Source organism: Panthera pardus, unplaced genomic scaffold, assembly GCF_024362965.1.
Source record: "Panthera pardus isolate Hobbes unplaced genomic scaffold, ASM2436296v1 HiC_scaffold_27, whole genome shotgun sequence".
NCBI lineage: Eukaryota > Metazoa > Chordata > Mammalia > Carnivora > Felidae > Panthera > Panthera pardus.
In genome coordinates, this window is record NW_026526843.1 from 117,820,319 (window position 1) to 117,845,396 (window position 25,078).

The 25,078-nt window shown below is 53.1% G+C and overlaps 1 protein-coding gene across 4 annotated transcripts in view; it reads right to left on the reverse strand.

Annotated features, from left to right (window-relative positions):
* CLCN4 (chloride voltage-gated channel 4) overlaps positions 1-25,078 on the reverse strand; it is a 63,108-nt gene that overhangs the window by 14,344 nt on the left and 23,686 nt on the right. For 3 of the 4 annotated variants that reach the window (XR_008418330.1, XM_019417853.2, XM_053891848.1), the window contains 9 exons: positions 23,084-23,252; positions 20,355-20,454; positions 15,824-16,011; positions 13,429-13,551; positions 8,174-8,380; positions 7,965-8,045; positions 6,447-6,992; positions 4,578-4,764; positions 2,717-3,115 (listed from right to left, as the gene is read on the reverse strand). Coding sequence is in view for 3 of the 4 variants with exons in the window: in XM_019417853.2 (XP_019273398.1) it covers positions 2,717-3,115; positions 4,578-4,764; positions 6,447-6,992; positions 7,965-8,045; positions 8,174-8,380; positions 13,429-13,551; positions 15,824-16,011; positions 20,355-20,454; positions 23,084-23,252 (2,000 nt within the window). In the remaining variant the exon portion in view is untranslated. The remainder of the gene's footprint in view (positions 1-2,716; positions 3,116-4,577; positions 4,765-6,446; positions 6,993-7,964; positions 8,046-8,173; positions 8,381-13,428; positions 13,552-15,823; positions 16,012-20,354; positions 20,455-23,083; positions 23,253-25,078) is intronic. The other variant, XM_019417855.2, reaches the window with a different exon arrangement.

Sequence of the window (25,078 nt, forward strand, 5' to 3'; positions counted from 1 at the left end):
AGTCTGAGCCCTGCTGAGCACAGAAAGAGCCTCATATTTGCAAATGGCACTGAAAGGCAAAGTCCCATTTACTGGGAATTTGAACGAGGGTCACACACGGCCCCATGTGTCAGTATGTGATGGGGGAAGTGGGCCATGTGTCCGATGCGGGGCTAACGAATCGCTCTTTTAACAAGGACGACGGCTATGGTTCGGCATTCCAGAGATGTTTGAAAATAACAAAACGTTTTCAGCTTCGTGTGAGCAGCTGCTATGATTTTAACAGGATACGTAAGACAAATCCTCATTTGCCTCAGTTAGCGTTCTTACACAGGCTGTCTGGGATCTACCTGTCTAGAATCTCTGCTAATTCCCCTGCAAATGAAACCGGCATGAGACGGTCACTAGCGAAATGCTAAAGTCCTACTTCTATCTTCATGAAAGGTCACATAATTCTGCAAATACCGGTCACATATTTCTCCACCCGAGTACAGGGACTCCTCTGTTTCCACAGATCGGGAAAACAGTTTTTCTGATTGCTCAGAGCGAAACACTCCTCGCCTTTCCACAAACCATGTAAACAGCAGCTTCTATACTATTATCGGTCTGATTGAAAGCATACAGGTATTATTTACCCGGCGTGTTGCCTCTTCAGACATTCCAAACATAGCTTCTAAGAGAGCGCTCCGTCGGCAAGCTTAAATTTCTTCTCTAACCGGTTGATGACAATTACTGCTTCCCACTTGATTACGGTAATGGCTTTCAGCGAAATTAGTAAGCTGTCTCTTAGCAGGTGTGCCTGGAGCTACACAATAGGTAATGGAGCCGGTGACATTTATTACTTTAGTTTTTAAATTTCAACCTTTGTTTAAAAGATTTGAGGGACTGAATGGATTTTTAAAGGCTGCTGATTACATTATTTTAAAACAAACCCTACCTTACTTATACAGCTTAAAACAGATCCCGTTATCTATAAGGCAATATTTACGCCCAAAGGCACCTACCTGTTAAGCGACAGGACCTATAATAAAGAGAAGCATCACTGAGCACGTAAGCACAAATTAAAGGACACGGCTTATCGAAACTTATTTTTATAAAGCCTTTGGCGAAGATACCTTAAAGCTATTTTGTTAACGTTTATTTATTTTTGAGAGAGAGAGAAGACACGCGCGCACGTGGAGGAGAGGCAGAGAGAGAATCCGAAGCAGGCTCTGTGCCCTCAGTGCAGACTCCGATGCGGAACTCGAACTCGCGGCCCTGAACCCTGAGATCGCGACCTGAGCTGAAGTCTGACTTAACCCACAGGGCCACCCAGGCGCTCCTAAAGATATTTTAAAAGCTATTTAACATCACAAAGAGATTTTAGAAACTCAAAAGGAGCCGCAGAGATAGTTAACCAAGGGCAGAGAAAAGCAAAGGGTCATCTGGCGGAGGTGTGTTCCCAGTGGGCGTTCTGCAACCCGACCGCGCCAGTCCCCCTGGCGAACTGAGGTACGCTGGAAGACAGGGTACGTGGTAAAGTCATCAAGTGTCCACAGGGGCCGTGCCTCGGGCCCACCGTGGGCTGCCGGAACCAGGAGCAGATCATGGGAGCAGGCGTGCTGAGCCAGACGGCACTTGTACTGGCCACATGCCACGGGTGGGACCCCACCCCGAGGGGGCCTCCAAGCTCACTGTCCTCCTTCTTAGGTCTCCACGTGCCTCACACCCAGACCTTTCTCTTGGGAATCCTTCTACCTCCCGCCCCCCTTTCCGTGCAGGCACCCCCAGGCTGACGTGCCCGCAGGCTTGCTTCTCGGACCTATGGGTCTCTGGCACGGCCCCCCCGCCCCCCCCCGCCCCCCCCCCGCCCCGCCCCCGGGCGTCATCCACTCACTCCTCTCCCAACTCGACAGCCTGCCCCTCAGCCCAGCAGAGTTCACTTAGTGCACAGGGAGGAAGAGCACCACGGGGAACTGACCCACGAGGCTCTTGAACTAGTGGAATGGGACATAATGCCACCAAGCAAAGTGAAGGGCTTGTGTGGTGCCCGGCGGGGGGGCGGGGGGGGCGTCTGAGACAAAGAACTCACCAAGGAAGTCGGTAAGCCCGCCTGAAAGCCTGTGTCCCAGACCAGCTTGCCTGGGGCCGGGCCGGGCTCTCACACCTCAGTCCTCGCCCGGCTCTACCTGACAACTCCCTAAAAGAGGCGGCAGCCGCAGCCGGCCACCTAGCAGCAGTGAGCCCCTCGGCTGCGTGCAAACGCGGCGCTCATTTTCCAGCCAAGCACGTCTCTCCCTAGGCGTCGTCCCTGCCAGTGGGACCTGAGGACCAGCAGCATCAGCATTAACCAGGAGCTTGGGAGAAATGGGGGGGGGAGGGCCTGGGTGGCTCAGTCGCTCGGGCATCTGCCCCTCGATTTCGGCTCAGGTCACACCCACGTCGGGCTCTGTGCTGAGCGTGGGGCCTGCCTGGGATCGTCGCTCTCTCTCTCTCCCTCTGCCCCTCTCCCCCGATCGCACGCTCTCTCTCTCTCAAATTAAAAAAATATATACGCAGGGTCTTGGGCCTCACCCCAAATCTACTGAATCGGAATCTGCATTTCCACCAGATGCCCAGGGGATGTGAATGCGAAATGCGCAGAGCCCCTGGCTTCGAGCCCTCCGGCCTCTGCACTCTACCTCCTTTGAGAATTCAGGGGCTACAGAGGCCACCGTTCCCCTCTGAGTACATCACGAGCTCCCCTCTCTTTACTCACTTATTGCAAGAATCAGCTCCCTCCTCTGGGCAAATCCGATGAGGCGCTCGGAGTCCCTGGAGACCACCACCGGGAAGCCGTTGTAGTCGGTCTCCTTGATGAGCGTCTCCACGTCCTCCACGGTCATGCTGTCCTGGGTGAGCACGGACAGAGGCGGCTCTCCGCGCCGTGGCCGCATGACGTCAGTGGCCAGCGTGCGATGGGTGAACTCATCCTTCACGTCCAGAAACGGGTACCCGTTTAAGTGGATATGAGCCTCGTAGATGCCTTCTTTCCCAAAGGCATCGGCCACCCACTTGCTGGTCACGGCTGCCGCCATCAAGGGCACAATGTACTCTAGGCCACCCGTTAATTCAAACATGATGACCACCAACGACACCGTCATCCTGGTAACCCCGCCTGCAACCGAAGAGAGGAGTACAGTTCTGAAAGCCCATCTCCGGGCCCTCACGAGGGCATGAACTATGGAAATGGACAAGCTGGCTATAAATGCTCCTGACACCTGTTCTGAAGAGATGGTCGTCCAGGTTGCCCACGGCGGGCCTCTGCAACGGAGGCCAGGCTGTCAAATGCGGCCTTACCTCAGGGAGCCGTAAGTCACTTCTGACGGGGGGGGGCAGGGAGGGCTTTTCTTCGGTGAGGGACAACAGGGTTGTCTGTCTACCCAAGACCACGTGCCTGGCTCTTTGGAAGGGGATCCTATGTGGGCTATGCAGGTTTCTGACACAGCCAATGTGGCTCTCTTCCACAACCCCACGAGCTAGAAAATTGTAGAGATTCGTAGGAGCTGCAGACAGGAGAGGGACCCAACTCTGTGTCCCTCGGTATTTAAAAGGAGACTCCATACCAACTCCTATTAATCACCCAATGAGCTTACACTGGGCTTTCTCGAGCTCAGCACTAGGAACACTTGGGGCTGGATCTTTCTTTGATGTGGGGGCTGCACTGTGTACCCTGGAATGTTTAGCAGCGCCCCTGGCCACCGCCCACTAGATGCTAGTAGCACCGCCCCCGTAGGTGTGACAACCGGAAAGGACTCCGTTGTCCAGGGCTCTTGAGAGACACAGGTGGCCCCAGGCGAAAACCACTCTTCTAGATGGTACAGCTGCAAGATGGAGACTCCATCACCCTGGGCCCTGCATGATGGAGTGGAGAAAAGCCCTCTAATAAGTCACATCACACACACACTCACACACACACACACACTCACACAGAGTTGATTCTCACTGTTCGTGGTGGCTATGATCTATAAAGTTGCCACGAACACTGTATGAGCAAACACTCAATCACTGCCCTATGGGAAACGTAAGGTTAGGTTTCTGCGAGTTTCTGGTCACAACATTTTTGTGAACCAATCAACACCGAACCTTATTTTATGTGCATTTCTGTTTAAAGACACCTTATCTAGGACGTGTAGATGACTCGTTAACATTGAACTCACAGCCAAGAGCACCGTAACTCGTGCCCGAAGGGAGTTCTCCACACCCCTATTTTCTCTGCAAGCCACGTCCCAGCCTTCCTGTGCTTCGGGTCACCAGACAGCACTGTGGCTGGAGGCCATTTAAAACAGCAAAATCATTACCCGAAAGCATAAAAACGCCAAAACATGGCACTAAATAGACCGCGGAAAGGAAAGGATACTCGTGCACAGTATACAAGAGTCGACTGCACATCCCGAGTGAGATACACGCCTTGGTGCGCTAAGCCACGGAGATTTAGGGCTTTCCTTGTGACGGCAACGCGAGCTTGCCTATCCCGAGAATGCCAGCACCCGAGTCCCTGCCTTCCTTCTCGCCGGTGCCCGGAGCCACAGCAGCCCGTGCGCTCCATGCAGCCCGCACCATCCCCCCGGGGGCTGTACCTAGGCAGGCGGCGGCTCCCACCATCGCGTAAAGTCCGGGGGTGACGCAGTCCGCTCCGGGCCTGCACCAGTTCCTGAAGACGATCCAGTCGTGGTGATGGTAAGCCAGCTGCTCCACGCCGATTCCCACCATCCTGCCCGCCATGGCGCCCACAGCCATGCTGGGGATGAAGAGACCCGACGGGATCTCCGGGGGAGGGGGGAACACAGGGAAAAGCAGCATGAGTGGAGGAGTCCGCGTGTCCACACCCCGCTCCCAGTGAGCGCTCCCCCCCTCAACAAGCTTGCATTTTGCCTCAGTCTTCAGAGGAGGTGCAACGCTTCCCAACAGGGGTCAGCTGGCAAAAGGCGGGACGAGTGATTTCACCCGCTGAGTCAGGCCCAGCTACTGCGACTTGGACAGGACGCACTTTTACACTTGCGTCTCCTCTCCCCGGGAAGCGGGCCTGGTTCCCCTGCTGCGCATTAAAGAATGACAAGCCCCGCTGCAAATGACATTCAAAGTGAGCATCGGCCACTTGAGATACTCCCCGCTTTCTCTCTCTCCTTGCGCGCCATTCAGATTAGCTTTTGAAATGAAATGTCAAGCCCCAGCGTGAGAATGGAAAAGAAGGGCGCGCGGCCATTCACAGGTCACACAAACAGCTCGGAGCAGCTGCCCTGCGCCTTGCGAAGCTTTTCACGGGCCGAGCCAGGTGAAAGGCAGCAAAGAAACAGACGACGCAAACTGGCAGTAAACTGGGAGATGTCGGTGGTAGCGTGCTTCACGTTTTGCCGTGTGGAAATGCGTTTTATCGCGTGATCAGACGCGCGCAACAGAACACGCCTGACTCTCCGTGTTCGCGGAGACGTCACGTGCTTGGCAATCCCGACCGGGAGTCGCCCTGATGCTCCCTCCCACACACCAGGTAAGTCTGGATCCTCGAGTACGATTTCTAGAGTTTGGGATGTTCCTGAAGAAACTTCCTTTCTGAGCCGCCCCCGATCCTAGGCATTTAACTCGCCGTAACTGCCAAGGAGACTTCTCCCAGCAGGCACCGGAAGAGGCCGCAAACGTCTTTCTCAGACGCGCAAATAATCCATTTGCTAGGAGACGCGTCAGAGACAGTTGGCCGTTTAATAAAGTCCACCCATCCTTGTTCTTAAGGCAAAAATTCAGGTTCACATTTGACCATTACACACTCAAGTACCCAGTTTCTTAGACTTTGTAAAAAGAAACAAATCCTAAAAGTCCCACACAGAAAGCAACAGTAATGAACACTACAGGGGCTCTGCAGGGTTCAAAACGTTTGGCTTCTGGTCCTGGGTGCTCATGACACAAGCGTGCGTTTTATGAAAATTCCTCGAGCTGTCCACATCTCCGTATGAACGACATACTCTGAGCCTTAGCTCCTTCACTTGTAAAGGGATTAAAATCTCTGTTTCACAGGCTGGTTTATCAAAAGCATTGCTTCTTATGGATTAAAAGAACGTCAAGTGCCCGGCACAAGAGATCGGTCAATAAAGGTCGGTTCCCCTTTCCCTTCCCATCACGATTTTATTTTTTTGGTATTTTTCTGAAGTTTACTTATGTACTTTGAGAGAGAGAGTACGAGAGGGCACGCGCAAGTGGGGGAGGGGCAGAGAGAGAGAGAGAGAGAGAGAGAGAGAGAGAGAGAGAGAGAGAGGATCCCAAGCAGGCTCTGCGCCGTCAGTGTGGAGCTCGAACTCAGGAACGGTGAGATCGTGACCTGAGCCACAGTCCAGAGTTGGACCCTTAACCGACTGAGCCCCCCAGGCGCCCCCATCCTGAGTTCATTTTGGCGAGCAGGGCGCTATCCCCAGAAGGACGGGAGATGCCCCCACACCTTCCTTCCCCCGTTCACTCACCTTCATGCCGAAGGTAAAGATGGTAATGACGATTTTGAAGACCAGTGCCAGGGCCAGCTGCCACATGGCTGTGTAAACCCCCACCCCGGCCGGCCGGTCCGGGATGTCGTCCACGGGCCGCGTCATGTTCGGGTCGTTGATGTAGTCACACAGCTGGGAGGACTCGAGGGCCCCGCAGTCATTGAACAGCTCGGAAATGAGCTCGCTCGTGCTCCGGCGCGTGTACGGGTTCGGGTAGGCGATGATGGCGGTGACGGCGGTCACCACGATGACCTCCAGCACCGGGTACTTCCCCAGCTTGGTGGTCTTGCGCCTCCTGCACCAGGCGATGTTGCCGCGGATGAAGAGCGTTCCCCACAAGCCCCCAAAGACCCCGAGCAGGATGAAGGGGAAGAGCTCGGCCATGTACCAGGGCGTGTGATACTCCACGTAAAAGAGAACAAGGCGGCTGTTCCCAAAGGGATTGATGGATCGCAGCGTGAAGGCCGCCACCAGGGCCGCGAAAAAGGACCTCCACAAGGTCTTCAGGGGAAAGTAGTAACTGACCTGGGACGGACAAGCAGAAAGTTAGAGACCGGCTGAAGAAAGGGCTGCGCAAAGCCCCAGCCTCCGACCCGCAGCCACCCGCTGGCGCTTAGTGTCACGGTCACACCCAGACCGAAGATGGGCAGTACTCGCTTCCTCAAGCTAGGTTCAATTAGGACCGAGATGCACGAACGGAGGTATTTAAAGGACTGTGTGTCTAAAGTGGAATCGATGCTGGTCACGATGTGTTTGAGCTATTTTTTACGAGAAATGGAAATATTTCATTATACTTCTGTTTATGTCACCAAGACCCTCCTAAAGGCACATAAAGCCCCGGATTTGACTCTACAGACAACAGAACAGGTCGACGGTTGGAAAACCCTGGCCCAGCAAATGTACTTGTAGCACAGGAGTTAAGAATGGTTTTTACATTTTTAAATGCTTGCGGGGGTGGGGGGGGTGGGGAGGGGGGAGAACCATCTTGTGATATTTGAAATATTCAAAAGGAAAAACAATATTTTGTGACACGTGAAAATCATATAAAATCCACACTCCGGCATCCATAAGGCAAGTTTTACTGGAAGGCGGCCATGCCCATTCACGTGAGTGCTGTCTGTGGCCGCTTCCCCGCTACAATGACAAAGCTGACAGGTTCCAACCGGGACTGTAAGACCCCCCAAAGCCTAGAATAGTCGCTCTCTGGCCCTTTGCACAGAACATTTGCTGACCCCTGGAATTGATCCATTCAGCTTGCCACAACCAGAAATGCCCCACTAGGTTGGTTATGAGAAAGACTGCCAACTTCAAACAAAAAAAAAAATTACACCGGCAATTTCTGAAATTAATACTTGAAAACAGGTATTTAACGGCAAGAACTGGGACTTCTTGATGAGCTGCGGTCAATACCCCTTGGAACACAGCCCTGAGAGCCGACTGCCGTGCCGGCCCTCCGCACCCCTGACCTCTCAGGCCACAGATCCCGCCCCGTCTCACCTCCTCGAGGCTGAAAAGCACACCTCCTATTGGAGCCCCAAAGGCAACGGAAACTCCAGCAGCGGCGGCAGCCGAGAGCACCTGTAAGGCAAAGAGCGCCACGTAGGTCCCGAGACCTGTCATGCAAACACGCGTGCGCAGGGGACACGGGGCCAGGACCTCCAGAAGAGGCTGTCACCGTGGACGGGGGTCGGGGGGAGCCTGCTCACCTCGCGCCTCTTGCCCTCGTTCTTGCTGTACTTGGAGAAAAGGCTGCTGAAGAAGTTGCCACAGCAACAGGCCACGTGCACCAGTGGTCCTTCTTTCCCGAGGCTCAGGCCCGAGGACACCACTAGGACCAGGGTGACAGTCTTGATCAGCAGGGTCCACTTCCCCAAGTAGCCCCTGATGATGAAGCCGCTCAAAATGGTCTTTATCTGAAACAGAGCACAGAGAACGAGGTGGAATGAGCCGCTTCAATGCCACAGCGAGGAAAGTGACAAGTCCCCCCTGCCCCCCACTAGATTCACATGATCATACCAAGGACACGCTACTTTCGTTCTGGATTTGGCTAGGATTTCATATTAACAGAATTTGTAATAGTATATAATTTTTTTTTACTAATGATAACTTGAAACCATTCAACGCATAACAAATCTGGAGACTTTCTAAAGTAATAAGAGACCATAATGAGAACTGAAGGAGCGATTATCAGGGTCTCATTTTCTTTACGGCATTTTAACCCTGTTCACGTTATCCTCCGTTGTGTTGAAGAGAGACGTGTAGCTATTGATTTTAACTCTTAATCTTTTATTATTGAGGGACATCCAAGATAAAGAGACGGAAAGCTGGCTAACTGTGTGACAAAGCAAATAGAACAAAATGGCAACTGAACCATAGGTCGGGGTCTGCAAACTGCGGCCCATTGGCTACATCCAGCGCACTGCCTATTTCTGTATGACCCACGAACTCAGAGTGCTTTAACATTTTTGAATGGAATGTGTAAACCAGACTACTAACCTTTTACTGACAACAGTTGCTAGATTTTCCCTCTCGGTTCACAAAGCCTAAAATATGGATTCCCTGCCCTTTTACTGGAAAAGTCTGCTAACCCCTGCAGCAGGCCAGGGGCATGGGGGTTTACTGCCCAATTATTTCAACTTTTCTGAATGTTTGAAAATATTCTTAATACGATGTCAGAAAAAGATGATGCTCAACATTCTAATAACGCGTCTCCAGGGGACGTAATGGTGACTACATTCAGAGTGACTCCTTGCCTTGCATAGAATCCTGCCCCCTCATACTGAAAAGGACTCTGGGACTACAGGTAGAGTCATCTTGCTCCTTTTTCAGATCTACCGCATTTTAAAAGGCCAAATAAAAGCCAAATAATGGCTTTCCTGCTAAAGGTGCGGTTTGCCTTACGCTTTTAGAATTCAACTGGGTGCCAATCTCAGTGATTAATTTCATATATTGGAGTCCTCCTTATCCCAAATCCCTATTCTTTGGATCCAGAAGCATCACCAATGGGTAAGTAATCTTTTACCTTCAACTTCTCCTACAACTGGCTGAAATGGAGTGAATGTTTACTGTCTGAGTTGGCAATTCACAAGTCTGCAATAAGTGAGTCAGCCAATGACATCCATGGTCAATTTCTGTTTTTCCCATCGCATAAATACATAACGGGACAATGTTATCTCTTGTCAGTGTCAGGATATTGGCATATCTTCCAAGTGCCTCCCGGTGGACATTGCTATGCCAAGAAATTAATTTCTCAAATAGCTATTACAGTCCTTCTTGAGCTTGGCGCTCGAAACCAGTGAGGACCGGCTCTCCCCCTGGAGATTTGATGCAGTTGGTCAAGTTTGATGCAGTTTGATGCGGTGTATTCTGGGCCTGGGGATTTTTACAGCCTCCCCGGGTGATTCAAAAATGCAGCCCATTTCTCCGTATTCAAGGGATGGTCCCCATTCTCTGGCACCACGTCACCTTTGGCGATGGGGGGGGGGGGTGCGAAGTGAGCTAATCCTCAAAATTTTAAAGGTGGACGAATGGAACACTTAATTCACGCAGACAGACCAAGCGAGCGAGCGTGCAAGCACGCACCCGAAAAAGCACAAGTGGGGTGTTCTGGCGATACCATCAGACAGTGTTTCTTGAACTAGCCTTTCACTAATGGCAGACAGACTAGCGGTGGTTAAGGTGGTCTTTAACTAGTGGTGGTCGGCCTGTGTGAGCCCGCGCCCAGGGGATCTCAGATCCCTTTATTTAAGGGATGTTTTATTATGCCTGCCGCAGTCCTGCCCTTTTGTGTTGCCTCGAATAAAATTATCTATAATTTTTTGTCAGTTAGTTAATGTCGATTTGGACCCTAGGGTACAGTTTAAGAGTGTAACACCATTTAGAAAATTACAAGCATCTAAATTACCTGAGCCTCCGCCAGCCGTGACATGCGGTGAATTGAACAATGTAATAGGTATTTTGTAATTCTCTAAAATGATTTTATAAAATTGTCACGATCAAATTAGGAACTAAAGAAAGCAAATTCATTCCCAGTAAATGCCAAAAGGTAATCACTTGCTTAATATGAATTAATAGAGACCGAATCCAGTGGGGCTTTAACGAGATGTATTGCAGTGGTTCTGGGACTTGCCGGTGTTGACTGTAAAACCTTTCTGGTAAATGAACGTTGGTGTGCGCGTTCGCGCTTTGCAATGGGCTGAAACATCAATTCAAAGCAGCTTTTAAAAGGACGTGATTTCTTCCGGAGTCAACGGTGGTTCTACGGACAAAGCAGGCAGAGGAGGGACACCGGAACCCCAAGAACTAGTGTGCACTTTTCAATGTGCCTTATACAAGAGCACGTGCTAGACAAAATAAACGTTCTGTACATTTGCATTGCAAAAAAGGTTTCCAAAGGAATGTCCATTCTGAGCAGTTAGTCTCTTTGCTAAAATGAGGGCGCGCGGCCTCGTATCTCACTGTGAGTGAAGTCAGTTTATGTAGTCACTTGGGTCTTGACTAGGAGGTTCTTTTCCAGCATGAACCATTTACATTTCCTTTCTCCTCTGCCCCTTTCCTCCAAGAGCTGGAGTAGGTACTGCACCCCGAGGTTAGGAATTTCAAGCTCTAGTGTGAGAACAGTGAAAATTTTGCTACTACTGAGTCATGGTGACCGAAACTTCATTAGACAGCCGCCCTTGGCTTCGTGGTACTTTCAAAGATCATTGTGAGCTCTTTCATAAATTGAGAAACCAATCTGTTACATGTTACATATGACTCAAAAGCATATTAATAAAACAAGCACCCACGTACCCGCATTTCAGATAGAAGAATGGGTACCCACGAAAGCCCCGTGTTTGTTTCCTCGGTGGAACCTTCCTCCTTCCCGAGCCCAATCGATCGTTTCCTTGCCTTCCTTTATACCATCCGCGTACGTGTGTGTCACTAAACAGGGTGCGGCTCCATTGTGGCCGTTTGCGGACTTTGCAGAAATAGAATCACACTTCAGATATACTACTGCCCCTTTCTTCACTCGACACTGCCTTTGTGCGTTGCATCCACACCAGTGTGTGCCTTGCACGTTTGCCACATAGGAAACGTGATGCCCGACTCAGGACTTAACTCCTTTCCGGTTCAGCTGTCACAAATAGATGCCCGCTTTGGACAAGACCAAGTGCAGGCGGCCCCTCCCAGACAGAGCTCACCTCCAAGCCCCCTGTCTGTCTACAAGTTCGCAAGCTGAGCCGTGTGTCCCCGGTTGTTGCCGCCTGAAATTTTCCAATTCCCCGTTGGCCACCTGCTCATTTTGGAAAGGCGACTTGGGTCAAAAAAAAAAAAAAACCAAAAAACAAAAAAAAACAAACAGCCTACCATCGGGCAGTGGGATCATAAAACTGAGAGGCCGACACCAGTCTGCTCTTTCTGTCATCTGGGGTGCGTCAGCTCTTAGACACCAAATACAACACAGTCGGTTCGGTCACAGCGCTTGTTTTGAAAACACAAATTTGTTCCAACGTGACTCATGCATTAGGGAAGAACTTGAGCACAATGCAAACTGCGCGTCTGTTTATGCACAATTTCAGCTGGGAGAAACGCGGCGGGAGCGCACAAAACACACGCAGCACGTGCCTCCAACGTCTACCAGGTCACACGCTCAGTGGCGAGTACAGATTTCTTAACCATTTAACACGTGTAAGCCGGGCTACTGTTCCGACTGGGTTTCTGTCTTTTCTGTATGTGTCGCTGACGGAGTTTCTGCGTGTTGTGCTCCTGGAGCCATCTTCCCCACGAGCGCTGTGGTTGCTCTTGTGCGATTCCGCACGGCCCCGTGAGCCGTAGGGACGCCCGTGTCGCGCTGCAGCACGACTGGATTGCCTTTCAGGTTCCTGCGGTAACGTGTTAATACAAACCGTCAAAAAGTCAACATGACGCATCAGGTCTTTTTCTTCTCTCTCTCTTTCCCGGAACGGGACGATGTCGCGCTTTTCTTTCGGCAGTCTCTCAATTACTCCAGCCCTTTCCGTGAGCCGCCCGGAACAGCGGCAGTGCTGGCAAATACCAGCAAAGAACGTGGGCGCAGGGGAGCAGGGACCAATGTGGGGCTGTTGCCATCATCGGTCACATCTTTAAACTCACCATCCCCACCACCTAGGGGCGTTGCCGAAGCACCAGCCTGAAGGAAAACGGAACTGCATCGATGGTAGTGATAACATAAGAACTGGTGAACTTATTTCTGGCCAAAATTTTCAGCATCTGGGCTTTTGAGGAATTAGCCCGACTCTCATTATTCTAGCCAGCAGATCCTCCTAGGTGGGAAGTTTAATCTCAAGCATCCCTCCTGATCGATGAGGTCACTTCCCTTACACTTTGGTTACACGAAAATGCAAAAAGACGTAAGAACTCTGAGCCCACAAGGGTGCGTTCACGGCGCATGCGCTGAATGTGGAATTAAGCTTTTTAAGGATCGCTATTACCGTGTCACCAGAAGAGCAAAACAGGGCAAGGGAGTTGACCCACAAGAGAGTTGACTCATCAGTGAACTTTCTGAGTAACAAACGTCCATCGCCGTCTTTGCTCACATTACGTCACAGGTGCACTTACAAGTTTCTGAAGTGCCACACTTATGTATGTGGTTAATTAACTCTGATTCCACAGGCTGTGAGAGTTATGCCTGGCTTGCAAAGACAAGAATTTAATCATCTGAGAAGCAATGGAGCATAAATCCTGAATATAGAGCATAAATCCCCAAGCCAGACAGCTGGGTTCAACTTGCTGCTAACCAGCTTCGTGACCTCAGGCAAGTTACTTAACCTCTCTGCGCTTCAGTTTCTTTAACTCTCAAGGGCAAAACAGCAGACCTTACCTCCTCGTCTCACCGTGAGGACTAAATGAGTTAACAGAGATCACATGCTTGGCACCTAGGTGCTACGTAAGTGTTTGCTAGGCTTATTATCGGCACAGAAGAAATCCCGCCAGCACTCACCTCTGGTATACCCGAGCCACAGGCGTATGGTGCAAACACGCGCACCAGGGAGACGGCCAAAAACGCAAACAGCAATGCCCACAGGATGTACATTAGGTAATTCAGAATGTAAGCACTGGCGCCCTAGACGACAGACACAAAACAAGAAAGAAAGATGAGCCGTCACCAACCTGAGCGCCGCGCCCGCCCGCCCCCTCCGTGCAGAGGGCACAGTGGGAGCTTCGAAGGCATCGGCCAGCTTCCCATCCGGTCCCGTGTCTACAAAAAGGCCAGCGTTGGTTTTATCAGCTGTTGCCATTGCTACGGCAGGTACACACAAACACGGCACCGGGCGTTCGTCCAGGAGCTGTGCCCACACACCTTCCGCGGGGCGAAACCCTCAGCACTCAGGGAACCGCCAAGGTCACGGGGCCTTCCCCCTCGCCCGCCACGGGTAGGGGAAGGCGGGACGCCCAGAAGTCTGCCCTGGCGACCCCGGAGGCTCTGTCTGGCGGCGGCGGGGGACCGGCCTCCCTGGGCTTTCACGGAGGCCACGTCCGATGTTGCAGGATGCAGCCACCCGGCTGTGGTCCCCTGACCCGCAGCATCCACATCACCTGAGCCCGCGTGCGGGATGCAGGTTCTCAGGCCGCGCCCCGGGGCCGCCGGGTCACACACACCCGAGGTGGGGCCCAGCAAAGTGCGCCGCGACACGCTCTCCAGGCGCTTTTAGAGGGGAAAATGCATGTTCATCTCCTTCAGAATAACTCCTTGAACCATTTATTCCAAATTATCTGATGAATGAAGGCTGGCTTTCTGAACCAAACACACGGTCTGGGGTCTTTGATGCTGAGGACCTGGTTGGCCGGGTGGAGACATTTCTCTCGGCCTCAGCTTCTTGCCACCATCTGGATCACTCAAGTGAGGGGCGAAGGAAAGCGAGGTCACCTAGGAGTCAGGCCACAGATACGGCCGCATGTGTGCCTATTAAATGCAAAACCACGTTCCAGGAGACCGTTCTGGCCTTTACAATCCCATATATTCACACCCGAGGCAAGAGAAATCGGACCGAAGAATACATTTCACCCACTTAAAAATGTGCTTTTTTGAGACCAAAAATAACTTCTCACTCTTGGTAACAGTCATTCTTTGAATCAAAGCATAAATCTTAGAAACGGATGAAAAGATAGATGGCCATATTTCCCAAAAAAAAACATATTGCAAGGAGGAGAAAAGAAATAAAATACGGTGTCCAGCCAATATTGCCTGCCCACTCCCATCAACCCAAGGAGAGAATTTATTTTTGGACGTCATGGAGAGCACTGAGAACGTGTGAGATTTCAAGATCCCTGTCTACCTCTCAGATTGGAAGGAATTAATTTTCAATTCTGCTGAGAAGGAGGTTTAGCAAAATGGCCAAGTGCATTCCACATCGCTTCAGCTGTGGCAAGTACATGGGGCGGGGGGAAGGGGTTGGGGGGGAGAAAAGGGATAAATCACATCCATCTTCCAAAAATAGTTCTAGCTTGAACGTCCCCGAGTTACCCCTAACGTGAATCTTGCCAACCCAGCGCCCCCTGACCTGGGTTTCCGATCTGTCAGTGACACAGGCATACAGATCTGAAGCTCTAAGTCCCCTGTGCCGGGACACTCCCATCAGAGAAGGCCCAGAAGCACCCTCTGCGATGCACTCGTGAACCGCACTGGAAGACGAGAACTTGAACCCCACCAAGATAGCACTTCGCACCTGCTAGGGTGGCTGCAATCAAAACCGGGCGAGGAGGCGGATGCCCTGAAGCCCTCATACGAGCAAAGGAAGCCGGACACGAAGGTCCACGTATTGTATGATTCCACTTAGAGACAGAAAGGTCAGTGGAGTGGTTGCTTCTGACTGGAGGGCTGGGAGGAATGGGGGGGACTGCTAAGGGGTGCAGGGTTTCCTTGGGGATGATGAAGATGTCGTGAAATTATTTTGTGGTTAATGCAGCACAACGCTGCGGATATTCTAAAACCCAGTGGGCTGCACGCTTTCAATGGGCCAGCCATATGGGTGGTGAATTATATCTCACTGAAGCTGGTATTATTAAAAAAAAAAAAAGATAACTTCTTTTATTAGAAGGTATAAAAAGCAACCCTAATTCTGCAGCACGATCAACAGACCACTCTCGCTAAGAAAAATAACAAGGCTTTTACGAACACCTACGTATACCATGCACACGAATCGGTACGGAGGGCTTTCCCAACTTCGGTTTGCACATCAGAGCTGGGAAAAGCCAAGCCGCACTGGTATTGAGCACCGACGGCTGCCGGAACAGACACTTGGAGGTAAAAGTACAGACAGTCACAGAAGGCCCAGGTTCCCAAGCGCCCGTGGAACAGCGGCCGCTCCCAGCCAGGACCCTCCCCAGAAACGCACCTCTGACTGGTTCACCAGCAGCTCCGACCATTTCTGCCACAGGGGACACTTGTCCCTGTCCTCAAAAGTGGTCTCGTTGGACGTCCAGCAGCACTGCTCGTGGCTGTACCAGAAGGCAGACAGACAGACCCCCTCCTTCAAGTCGGTCATCCAGTCGACGGCGAGATCGATGACCCCAGCCAAGGTGCCTGGAAGAAGCAGCGAGAGCCACTTAGAGGAGTCGCCCTGTGATGATGCAGGAGAACACGGGGCCCGGGGCCAACGCAGAGGCGCGGCCGGACCAGGAGATGAACATGCAGCAGAAGGAACACGTAGAGAAAGTTTCTTTCATCGATTGTCGGGTCTCCTGAGCACTTACGGCGTGGGCAAGCAGCGCCCAGGCCGGTGACGAGCAGAGGACAACGATCCGTGCCGCCTGCGTGCCTTAAATCCCGCAGGACTGACGGTCAGGCAGGTCTTAGGTCACCACAAGCCACCGGGGCCAAGCAGCTTTCAGAATTCACCCCTTCCAAAGTCTAGAAACACGGTACCTGTGCCCTGTAAATGACGCAACCCCCTCAGCGGCTTCTGGGGCACGAGGCTGGGATCACACACATTATTAACCTGTCTCAGGCCAACCTGACGATTCAGAGAAAACGGAGGCATAATGACTATACCAGCCTCATCGTTTAAGTACCGTTTTGCCACCAAATGGGAACCAAACTTGGAAAATCTCACCTATTAGGACTTTCCCGGATTTTTAAAATTACGGATAAGGGACCGTGTAGATCTGCTTTGAAGTCCGATGGAAGTGAGATAACAGAGTGTGCGGTGGGCCACGGAAGCCTACCTTTGGGTCTCCTTCCAGAATAACCCATTCTAGAGTCTTTTACAGAGGCAGGGAAGACTTTCAGGCCGCTACACTTTGCAAACTATTCCTAGATCTTTATCTCAATACCACCTCCCCACCTGCATCAACCCCGAAGGCGTCCGCACACCTGCGACACGGCTCACCCTTCCCTGCTCTTCTCCTGTTACACCGAAAGCCGCCCCCTGTTCTCAGGAGAACGCCTGAATCCTTAGCAGGCAGCAGACCCGAACAGCTGGCCCCTCATACCTTTCCAGCCTCAGCTCTCTCCATCGCTAACCGCCACACTGCCCACACCATGTTCCTGGATGGAGCACACCAGGCTCTCCTCTCTGTGCCACCTCAGCCAGCACTGTCCTTCCCACACCCGCCAATCTCCTATTGACCTTCCAGAGTCAGTATTCACATCCTCCTTCGGGAAGCCTTCCCTGATTTCCTAGGTCTGGGCTAGGTGTACCTCCCAGGCATTCCCCCATCACCATACCTGTCACATCCTGATAACATGAGTGTGTGTGTGATGAGTGTACGTGTGTGTATAGTGTCTAGTCCATAAATGGGGCTGGGAGGGTGGAGATCCTGTTGTGTGGTTTGCATGCCATGGCCAGATGTCCAGACTCTGTGTCCACTCTATGTCCACAAGTGGCTTGTCCATTGTTGTATCTGTGTTGGGGACACGGCGCAAACTATACATCCATAGTGCGATAAATAAACGAACGAAAACCAGAAAACCCCGGTCCGGCCATTCACTCCTCCCTTCGCACCAGTCCCTAGTCCACGCCCTGGGGATATGGCAGTGAACGAGGCAGACTCAGGTCCCTGCCTTCGTGGAACTGCACATCATGGGGGGAAAGACACTGGACAAAAGAAGTAAGTAAACCGGGGGCTCCGATAGCAGGTGGGACATGCTAGAGAGAAAAATCCAGCACGTTACAACGGTGCAGCCACTTTAGAAAACAGCCATCTGCAAGGTGTCCACCCGGCAGAAAGGAAAACATAGTCCGTGCATGGACTCGCACACGAATGTTCACGGCAGCACTCCTCACAGCAGTCGAAGAGTGGACACGACCCACGCGCCCATACTGCTGCATGGAGAAATAAAATGCGGTCTATCCACACGATGGAACGGCATTTGGCAACAAAAAAGGGTGAAGCACTGACGCGCGTGACAGGGCGAACCCCGAAACGTGATGCCCAGTGAAGGAAACCAACCGCAGGACCACGTACGGTAGGATCCCACTGCGTGAAATGTCCACGAGAGGCAAACGTACAGCCACGGGAAGTAGATCCGGGGCTTCCTAGGGCTGGGAGGAGGCTGGGGGCACTGGGGCTTGAGAGCTAAGAGGTATGGAGGTCTTCTGGGGGCTGACGAAAATGTTCTAAAATAGCGGTGACAGTTTTACAACTCTGCATACGCTAAAAACCACTCGATTGTATACTTTAACAAGGTGAATTGTACAAGATGTGAATTATGTCCTAATGAAGGTTTTACACGCACACGCACGCATACTGGGGCGAGGCTGAGACAGGGAGAGAGGACTTTTAGGAAAGGTGGTCAGGGAATGCCTCAAGGGAAGGGGACACTTGAACGAAGACCTAATGAAGGTGAGGGAGGGGTCCAGTAGATACCCAAGGGCAAAACCCAAGGATTCCCCCCCGAATTTCATCACTATTCTTTCATTTGTGATCACCTTATCCCTCCTCCAACCTTCCGGGCGGACTCGGCGGGCTGGCCCGCACTGTGCAGCTCAGCTTCCTTCGGTGGAACAACGGCGACACCCAGTGGTGATTCCTGATAAACGCCCTGTAGAGGCGACGCTGCTCAGGCCTCCCCATAATGGGAGTCAAAACAGGATGCCCAGGGCGCCGCTGAGGAGAGGCCAGGCCAGGCAGTGGGACCCCTGAGTCCTCCCCCACGGTCAGAACAACTGGGGAACGGAAAAGTGAACGGGACACAATTTGCTGACTTTCCCTTCAAGGCCACCTTCACTGCCAGTATCATCCCCTTCTCGCCTTCCTCCTAGATCTGTCTGCTGGTGTGTCCAAGGGATCGCCCTTCGCCAGGGGGGTTTCGGCCCCAGCTGCACATTAGAATCGCAGGTAGAGGGGGCTGGGAGAAAGAGAGGAGAGGGGCTTTACCCGATGCTAGGGCACCATCTCCAGGGATCCTATTTCCTTGAAGCCCAGGCGGCAGAATTTTTGTTTTCATTCCCCAGGTGATTCTTCCTGAAACAACTGACAAAAATTGGGCTGGCAGTGAAGCCAACCGGGCAGTATCCGGATTGGTTAAAGAGAGCCCAATCGGGCTCTTACGTTCGTCAATAAATCCATGCTGCGCTGTGCGCCCAGGGAAGATGCTGGAGTATCTCTTCCGGATTTCCTCACTTCCTCTATTTACTCGTCCTTCCCAGAAGGCAAGAATAATGATACAGTATACAGCTTCCTACACCTATTCTACATAAAGACGTCAAAATTCACAGCGAATTCCTACCCTGCCTGCTTTCAAAGGTCTTCGTGGAAGCAGTCAAACAAATTGGTGGCGAAACGCCGTACATCCGTGAAATCAAATTCCTCGCCGGCATCACTGCCATTTTATACAGGGGATGCCCCCGGGAAAGGGAGGCTAAAATTAGGGAAATGGATGGACAGCCACCGTGACCAGAGGGAAAGAGCCCCCCCTTCCACACTAGTCTGGGCTCTTTAGGGCAGGCCAAGGCCAATGGAGCCCCTCCCTGGCAACCAAGCCTCTCCCACAACTGTATATGGAATAAATGAAAGAATGTCCAGAAATCAAAATCCTCTGTAATCGGAAAATGTGTATCTATGCCCCCTTAATATTCTTTTTAGAACATTTACTACATTCAGCCTGTATTCTAGTGATCCTCTGATCGATCCTATAACCACAACTATGATGATATTACAGGCAGGTGATTTTTATCAAGGGCATCTCTTAGTGTGCTCATATATTTTATTCTTAGACGTTAACCTTCACAGCCTCCTAAAAGGAACTAAGTTTCAGGAAACAATTTCCACGGAGAGCTGGTACCTGTGACATTCAAAGGGCAGGTGTCCCCTCCAGATACTCATCCCTTCACTCTGGACACCTCCCGCTGGCAGCAGGGTGACGGGATTATAAAATGAAGGGCCCGGAGTCCCTGAGGGTCACAACAACGTCGGCCTGCAGGTATCTCCCCTGGGCCTAGTCCACAGCCCGCGGGGGGCTAGAATTATCCTGAGTATCTTTAGGATGTGTACAATTCGTTCCAGGGCCTGCCAGTATCCGTAAACACCTCCCTCCTATGGGGTTTGGTTTTTAGAGATCAAAGTGCTCCCACACTTTCTGGCATACAATGCAAACTATGTGCCTTCGATAAAATCCACTACGGCAACGAACGACCGTGCGGTGCAGAAGTGGCTACCAGCTCTCTAATTACAGCTTTCCAGGGACGGCACTCGGGCCCACGCCTTGGGGTCTTGCCTTACTGATGGCACACGTCACGTGAAACGTGTGGTCGTGTATTTTGCTCCTTGGTATTACAAGTAAGAAAAGCCTCGACGGATAAGAGAGGATCGCTTCTTTTTCGGGATACCGTCCCAGACAGTTGTCGATTTGGGTTTTGGTACCTCCAGCTCCGCCCAGGAGGACCTCCTGCCCCTCCACGTGTCCGCCGCGTGCCCTCCACATACCCGCCAGCAGGCCAATGAGCAGCATCACCACCCATCCTGACCAGGCGTCCAGCAGACTCTTGATGAACTCCCATATGGACTCCTTGCTTTTGCTGGTTATCTAGAAACAAAAAGACACAGCGGTTCATCTGGATACGCTTTGTAACCCATGCTTCCTGCCGAGGAACGGTTTCCTTGGGAAACGGGCGCCTAAGAAAATGAGTGTGATTAAGCAACAAAATTCCCACTGACGATATCCTTTCGGTTGCCCAGCACGATGACAGAATGGGCTTTCTGGATCACAGGGTGACAAGGATGCCATAACAGTCTCCAAAGAATTAGAATCCCCCCCACCCCGAAAATCACTTAATTAAAAAAACTTCCGAAGTGTGATTTGATCTTTGATTATTCAGAAGCCATTCGAAGGGAGGCATGAATTCATCGTCACCACTTTCAATAAGAATTACTGCTGGGGGCTGGGGGTAGGGGCCCGGGTGCCGCAGACAGTTAAGCATCCGACTCTTGGTTTGGGCTCAGGCGTGATCTCACGGCTCAGGAGTTGGAGGCCCCTCTCTCCCTGCCCCTCCCCCCTGCTCGTGCGCACGTGTGCTCTCTCCTCTCTCAAAGATAAAGAAATAAACCTTATTTAAAAAAAGGAATGACAGGGGCGCCTCGGTGGCTCAGTCGGTTAAGCATCCGACTTCAGCTCAGCTCATGATCTCACAGTCCGTGGGTTCAAACCCCACATCGGGCTCTGTGCTGGCAGCTCAGAGCCTGGAGCCTGCTTCGGATCCTGCGTCTCCCTCTCTCTCTGCACGCCCCCCATTCGTGCTCTCTTTCTCTCTCTCAAAAATAAACATTAAAAAAAATTTAAAAATAAATAAAATAAAAACAAGAATTCCTGCTTTCACTTACACTGTAAGGTCTGCTCGCCAAAGAACCCCTTCAACAACGAGTTCATTTCCTTTGCTTCTTTCCCAGGGTGAACGTTACGAGTAAGAGCTCCGAATGAGCCGCACGGGTCACCTTTGCTCCCCCTTCACAGAGCCCCGCCTTCCTGGGACGCCTTCCTCTCGGCACCCTTCACAGCATCTTCTGGAAAGACCGTGCGCTCCGCGGCCCGGCGGGCCTCTGGCACAACTACCTGGCCGTGCGACAGTGGCACGAAAGGAGCCGCGAGGAACGCAGACGCGAAGGGGCGAAGCGGCGTGCGTGCCCGCGTTCCGGGAACACTCTGGTGCCCGACAGGGCCCGAGGGCCGGAGTCCGGCCGCCGCGGCTGCAGGCCGCGGGCCGCCCCGTCTCCCGCGCTCCTCCACGCCGGGGGGCCAAGGGGCCGGGCCGTCCTCTGACCCCGCCGCACCCCCACACGCGTCTCTTCCCCTTCTCCCGCCGCTCGGTGCAGCAACGGGACACTCCTCGCCTACCGGGAAGGCGCCGTCCCCGAGGGCCCGTCCGCCACCTCGCCACTCTCTCCCTCCTTTCGCTCGCGGCCACTTCGCCGGTTCCCCTCCTCCACATCTACGTGCCTCTTCGAAGCGTCTGTCACGGGCGCCCCGTCTGCGCCCCGCCGGACCTTCTCCGTCTCCGCACGCAGGCCGCCTCGGCCGCTTCGGCCCCCCCGACGCCCCCGCAGCCCCGACCTCACCCCGGAACCGCAGGGCGCCCCCCACCTGCCAACCGTCCCCAGCCGCGGGGCTGCGTCAACGGCGCGCACTCGGAGCGGCTCCCACGGAACCGCCGGCCGCTCCCCTCTTCCTCCCGCCAACAGAGGCCTCCGCTTCGAACCCGCGGCCGGGGCCTCGTCCCGGCCTCCGCTCCCCGCCCGCCCCCGAGACCCGCCCCAAATCCCGGTCGGCGGCTCCCCTGACGAACTCCTGACCCGGAGCCTCTCGCCGCCCGCACTTCACTGCCCTCGGTCGCACCTGCTTCCTCTTTCCCCCCAGCTGATCTCCGAGCTTCCTTCCCGCGTCTCCCTTTGCGACGCATCTTTCTCGCACTCCGTGGCCGCGACCGGGAAGAGGAAACCCAACCCCCTCTCCGCGGCCCCCTTGGCCACCACCCCCAGCGCGGCTCCACGGCCCGTGCCGCCAGACTCAGGTCTTCCCTTCTGGGAACCCTCCGCCGGGCCTCCGAGCCGCCGGAACCACCCACGGCACCGGGTTCTGTCATGCCTCCGCCACGCGAAAAAGGGCCGCTCCTGACCTGGGAACCCTTTCCTCTTTCTCCGCCTAGCAAACTCCCAGTCATCCTTCCAGACCCCAGTGAAATGTCACCCTCTCTAAAACACCCTTCCCTGACCGTCCCTCCCGAATGATCACACGGCCCCAATACCACCTCGCCGTGGCCACTGACGTATGTGCTGACTGCCCGCTAGACGCCAGGCCCTGAAATACGGGCTTTCGTACACACACACCTCATTCAGTGTTCACGCCGAATGACCTCCATCCTCGCAGAAGAGAAACCAGGGTCCCGAAATGGCACCCCAAAAGTCACCCCGCCTAAAGGGGCCAAGGGCACGATGTGCCTGACTTGTCTGGTTCCGGAGTCCCCTCCCTGCCCCCCACACCATACCTCTGTATGACACAGCCCCCCACCCCGAGCACCTAATACCGTCATTATCTGTCCACATCTCTGCCTCTCCCACTAGGCCTTCTCTTTTTTAGAACGCGGCCCAGCACGTGACATGTGACCCTAACCTCAGCTCAGGAAGCGTCCCCCTTCAATATGTCTTTTAGGAACGCCACCTACCTTTCTGTGTCTGTCGGTGTCCCGTGACTTTTCCCTTAGCCAGTCGATGGTGTGGAAGTCCTCATATGTCCCCACATCAGGGAATGGCTCATCGAGGAAATCCATCAGGTTTCCAGAACCACTCATCGCTCCTGCATGGACCATGCTAGTTACACCTGGGAGAGAGAACCTGTGATTAAAATCATCATGCAAGATATCTGCACAGACACGGCAGAATCATCCACATGTACTTTTTCCTTTGTCACGCGTGGTCATTATGTTCTATAAAGGCACCATGAACTCCAAACTGGTGAGCACGGAGGCAACGTCCCAAAGCGTTAGGTGGGGTTAGGCTCCCGCAAGCATCATCTTTGTAAACGAGGTCGCATTTTTGTGAACGGGTCAATCTACAACCTTGTTTTCTGTGTTCCTGTTTAAGGATATCTTACCGAATAGATGTTGCTGATTCATTAACACTGAAGTCGCGGCTGACAGCGCGACAAGTCGTGCCTGGACGAAGCGTGTCTGACAAATGTCTTTTCTCCACAAGGCACGCTGCAGCCTTCTTCCAAATGGAAACACCAGGAGCACTGCATCTCGGGGCCATTGCCAACAGCACAATTACCCATAATAAGAGCACAAAAATGTGAAAACCCTGGCACGAAACAGTCCGGGCAAAGGACACTCGTTTCTAGTCTGGGAGCTGAAATCAGACGGAGGGGCTGGGAACGCGCCTCTCTGGGGACTCGGACTTTTCGCCACTCTGCACACGCACACGTCCGTGAATAACCGGGACAGAGGCACGCGCGGGGGCTGGGGGGCAAGGCTTACAGGTACGTTTTAGCGAGTAGGCAGATGCGCAGACGCAGAACCGCAAATCACGAGGATCGGCCACCCGCATTTCTGGAAAACCTCAAGTACTGTGGAAGCGAGGGAGCCATCCAAACGAGAGCACTGGAGGGGAAGCGGGGCGGAGGCGCGCCGCTCACAATCGAATCCCTGGAACCAAACCAGTGACTGGTCCTCTCGTGAGATGAAGGAGACCACGCAGGCAGGCAGCCTCTGTGGTCGTCACTACAGATGTGGCATGCTGGCGAGCCAGTAGCTACCTGGCGGAAGCCAGGGTGAGCTGCAGAGGCCGGTGGCCCTGGGCGGGGGGGGACCCACGGAGACTGACAAGGGAAGACGACGACCTGCCACATGACCCATGCTACGGTCTGAATGTTTGTGTCCCCCCCCCCCCCAAAATTCACATGTTGACGTCGTAACCCCCAAGGTGATGCTGTTAGGAGGTGGGGCCTTGGGGAGGTGATTAGGTCAGGGGCGCAAAGCCATCACGAATGGGATTAGTGCCCTTTTACAAGAGACCCCAGGGGCACCCAGGTGGCTCAGGCGGTTAAGCGTCTGACTCTTGCTTTCGGCTCAGGTCATGATCTCGCGGTTTCACGAGTTCGAGCCCCGCGTCGGGCTCTGTGCTGCCCACGCAGAGCCTGCTTCGGATTCTCTCCCCCTCTCTGCCACTTCCCCACCCGTGCTGTCTCTGTCTCTCTCAAAATAAATACATAAACTTTAAAAAAAATAATAGATAATAAATACATACATGTATACAAGAGACCCCGGAGAGCTCCCTCACCCCTTCCACCGTGTGAGAACACAATGAGGAGTCCTGACTGGGAAAGGGGCCCTCACTCACCCGACCGGGCTGGCCGCCCGGCGTCAGACTTCCAGCCTCCAGAACTGCAAGACCAAAGTGTCTATTGCCTGTGAGCCCCCCAGTCTGTGAGACTTGATCACAGCAGCCCAAACAGACTAAGAAAGGCCACGAGCCGGGCCAGGCTGGCCGCACGCCCCCTGGGCACAGAAGCTCTGGATACAGGCACTCACTTTTAATTTTTCTTCAAATACAGTCAAAAGGGCTCGGGCTGCCAGGACGGTAGCCGGGCGGAGTTTCTCTTCTTCCTGCCTAAGATAACAATTCCACCCCCACTACCCTGGCCCCCAAGACACCTTCCACGT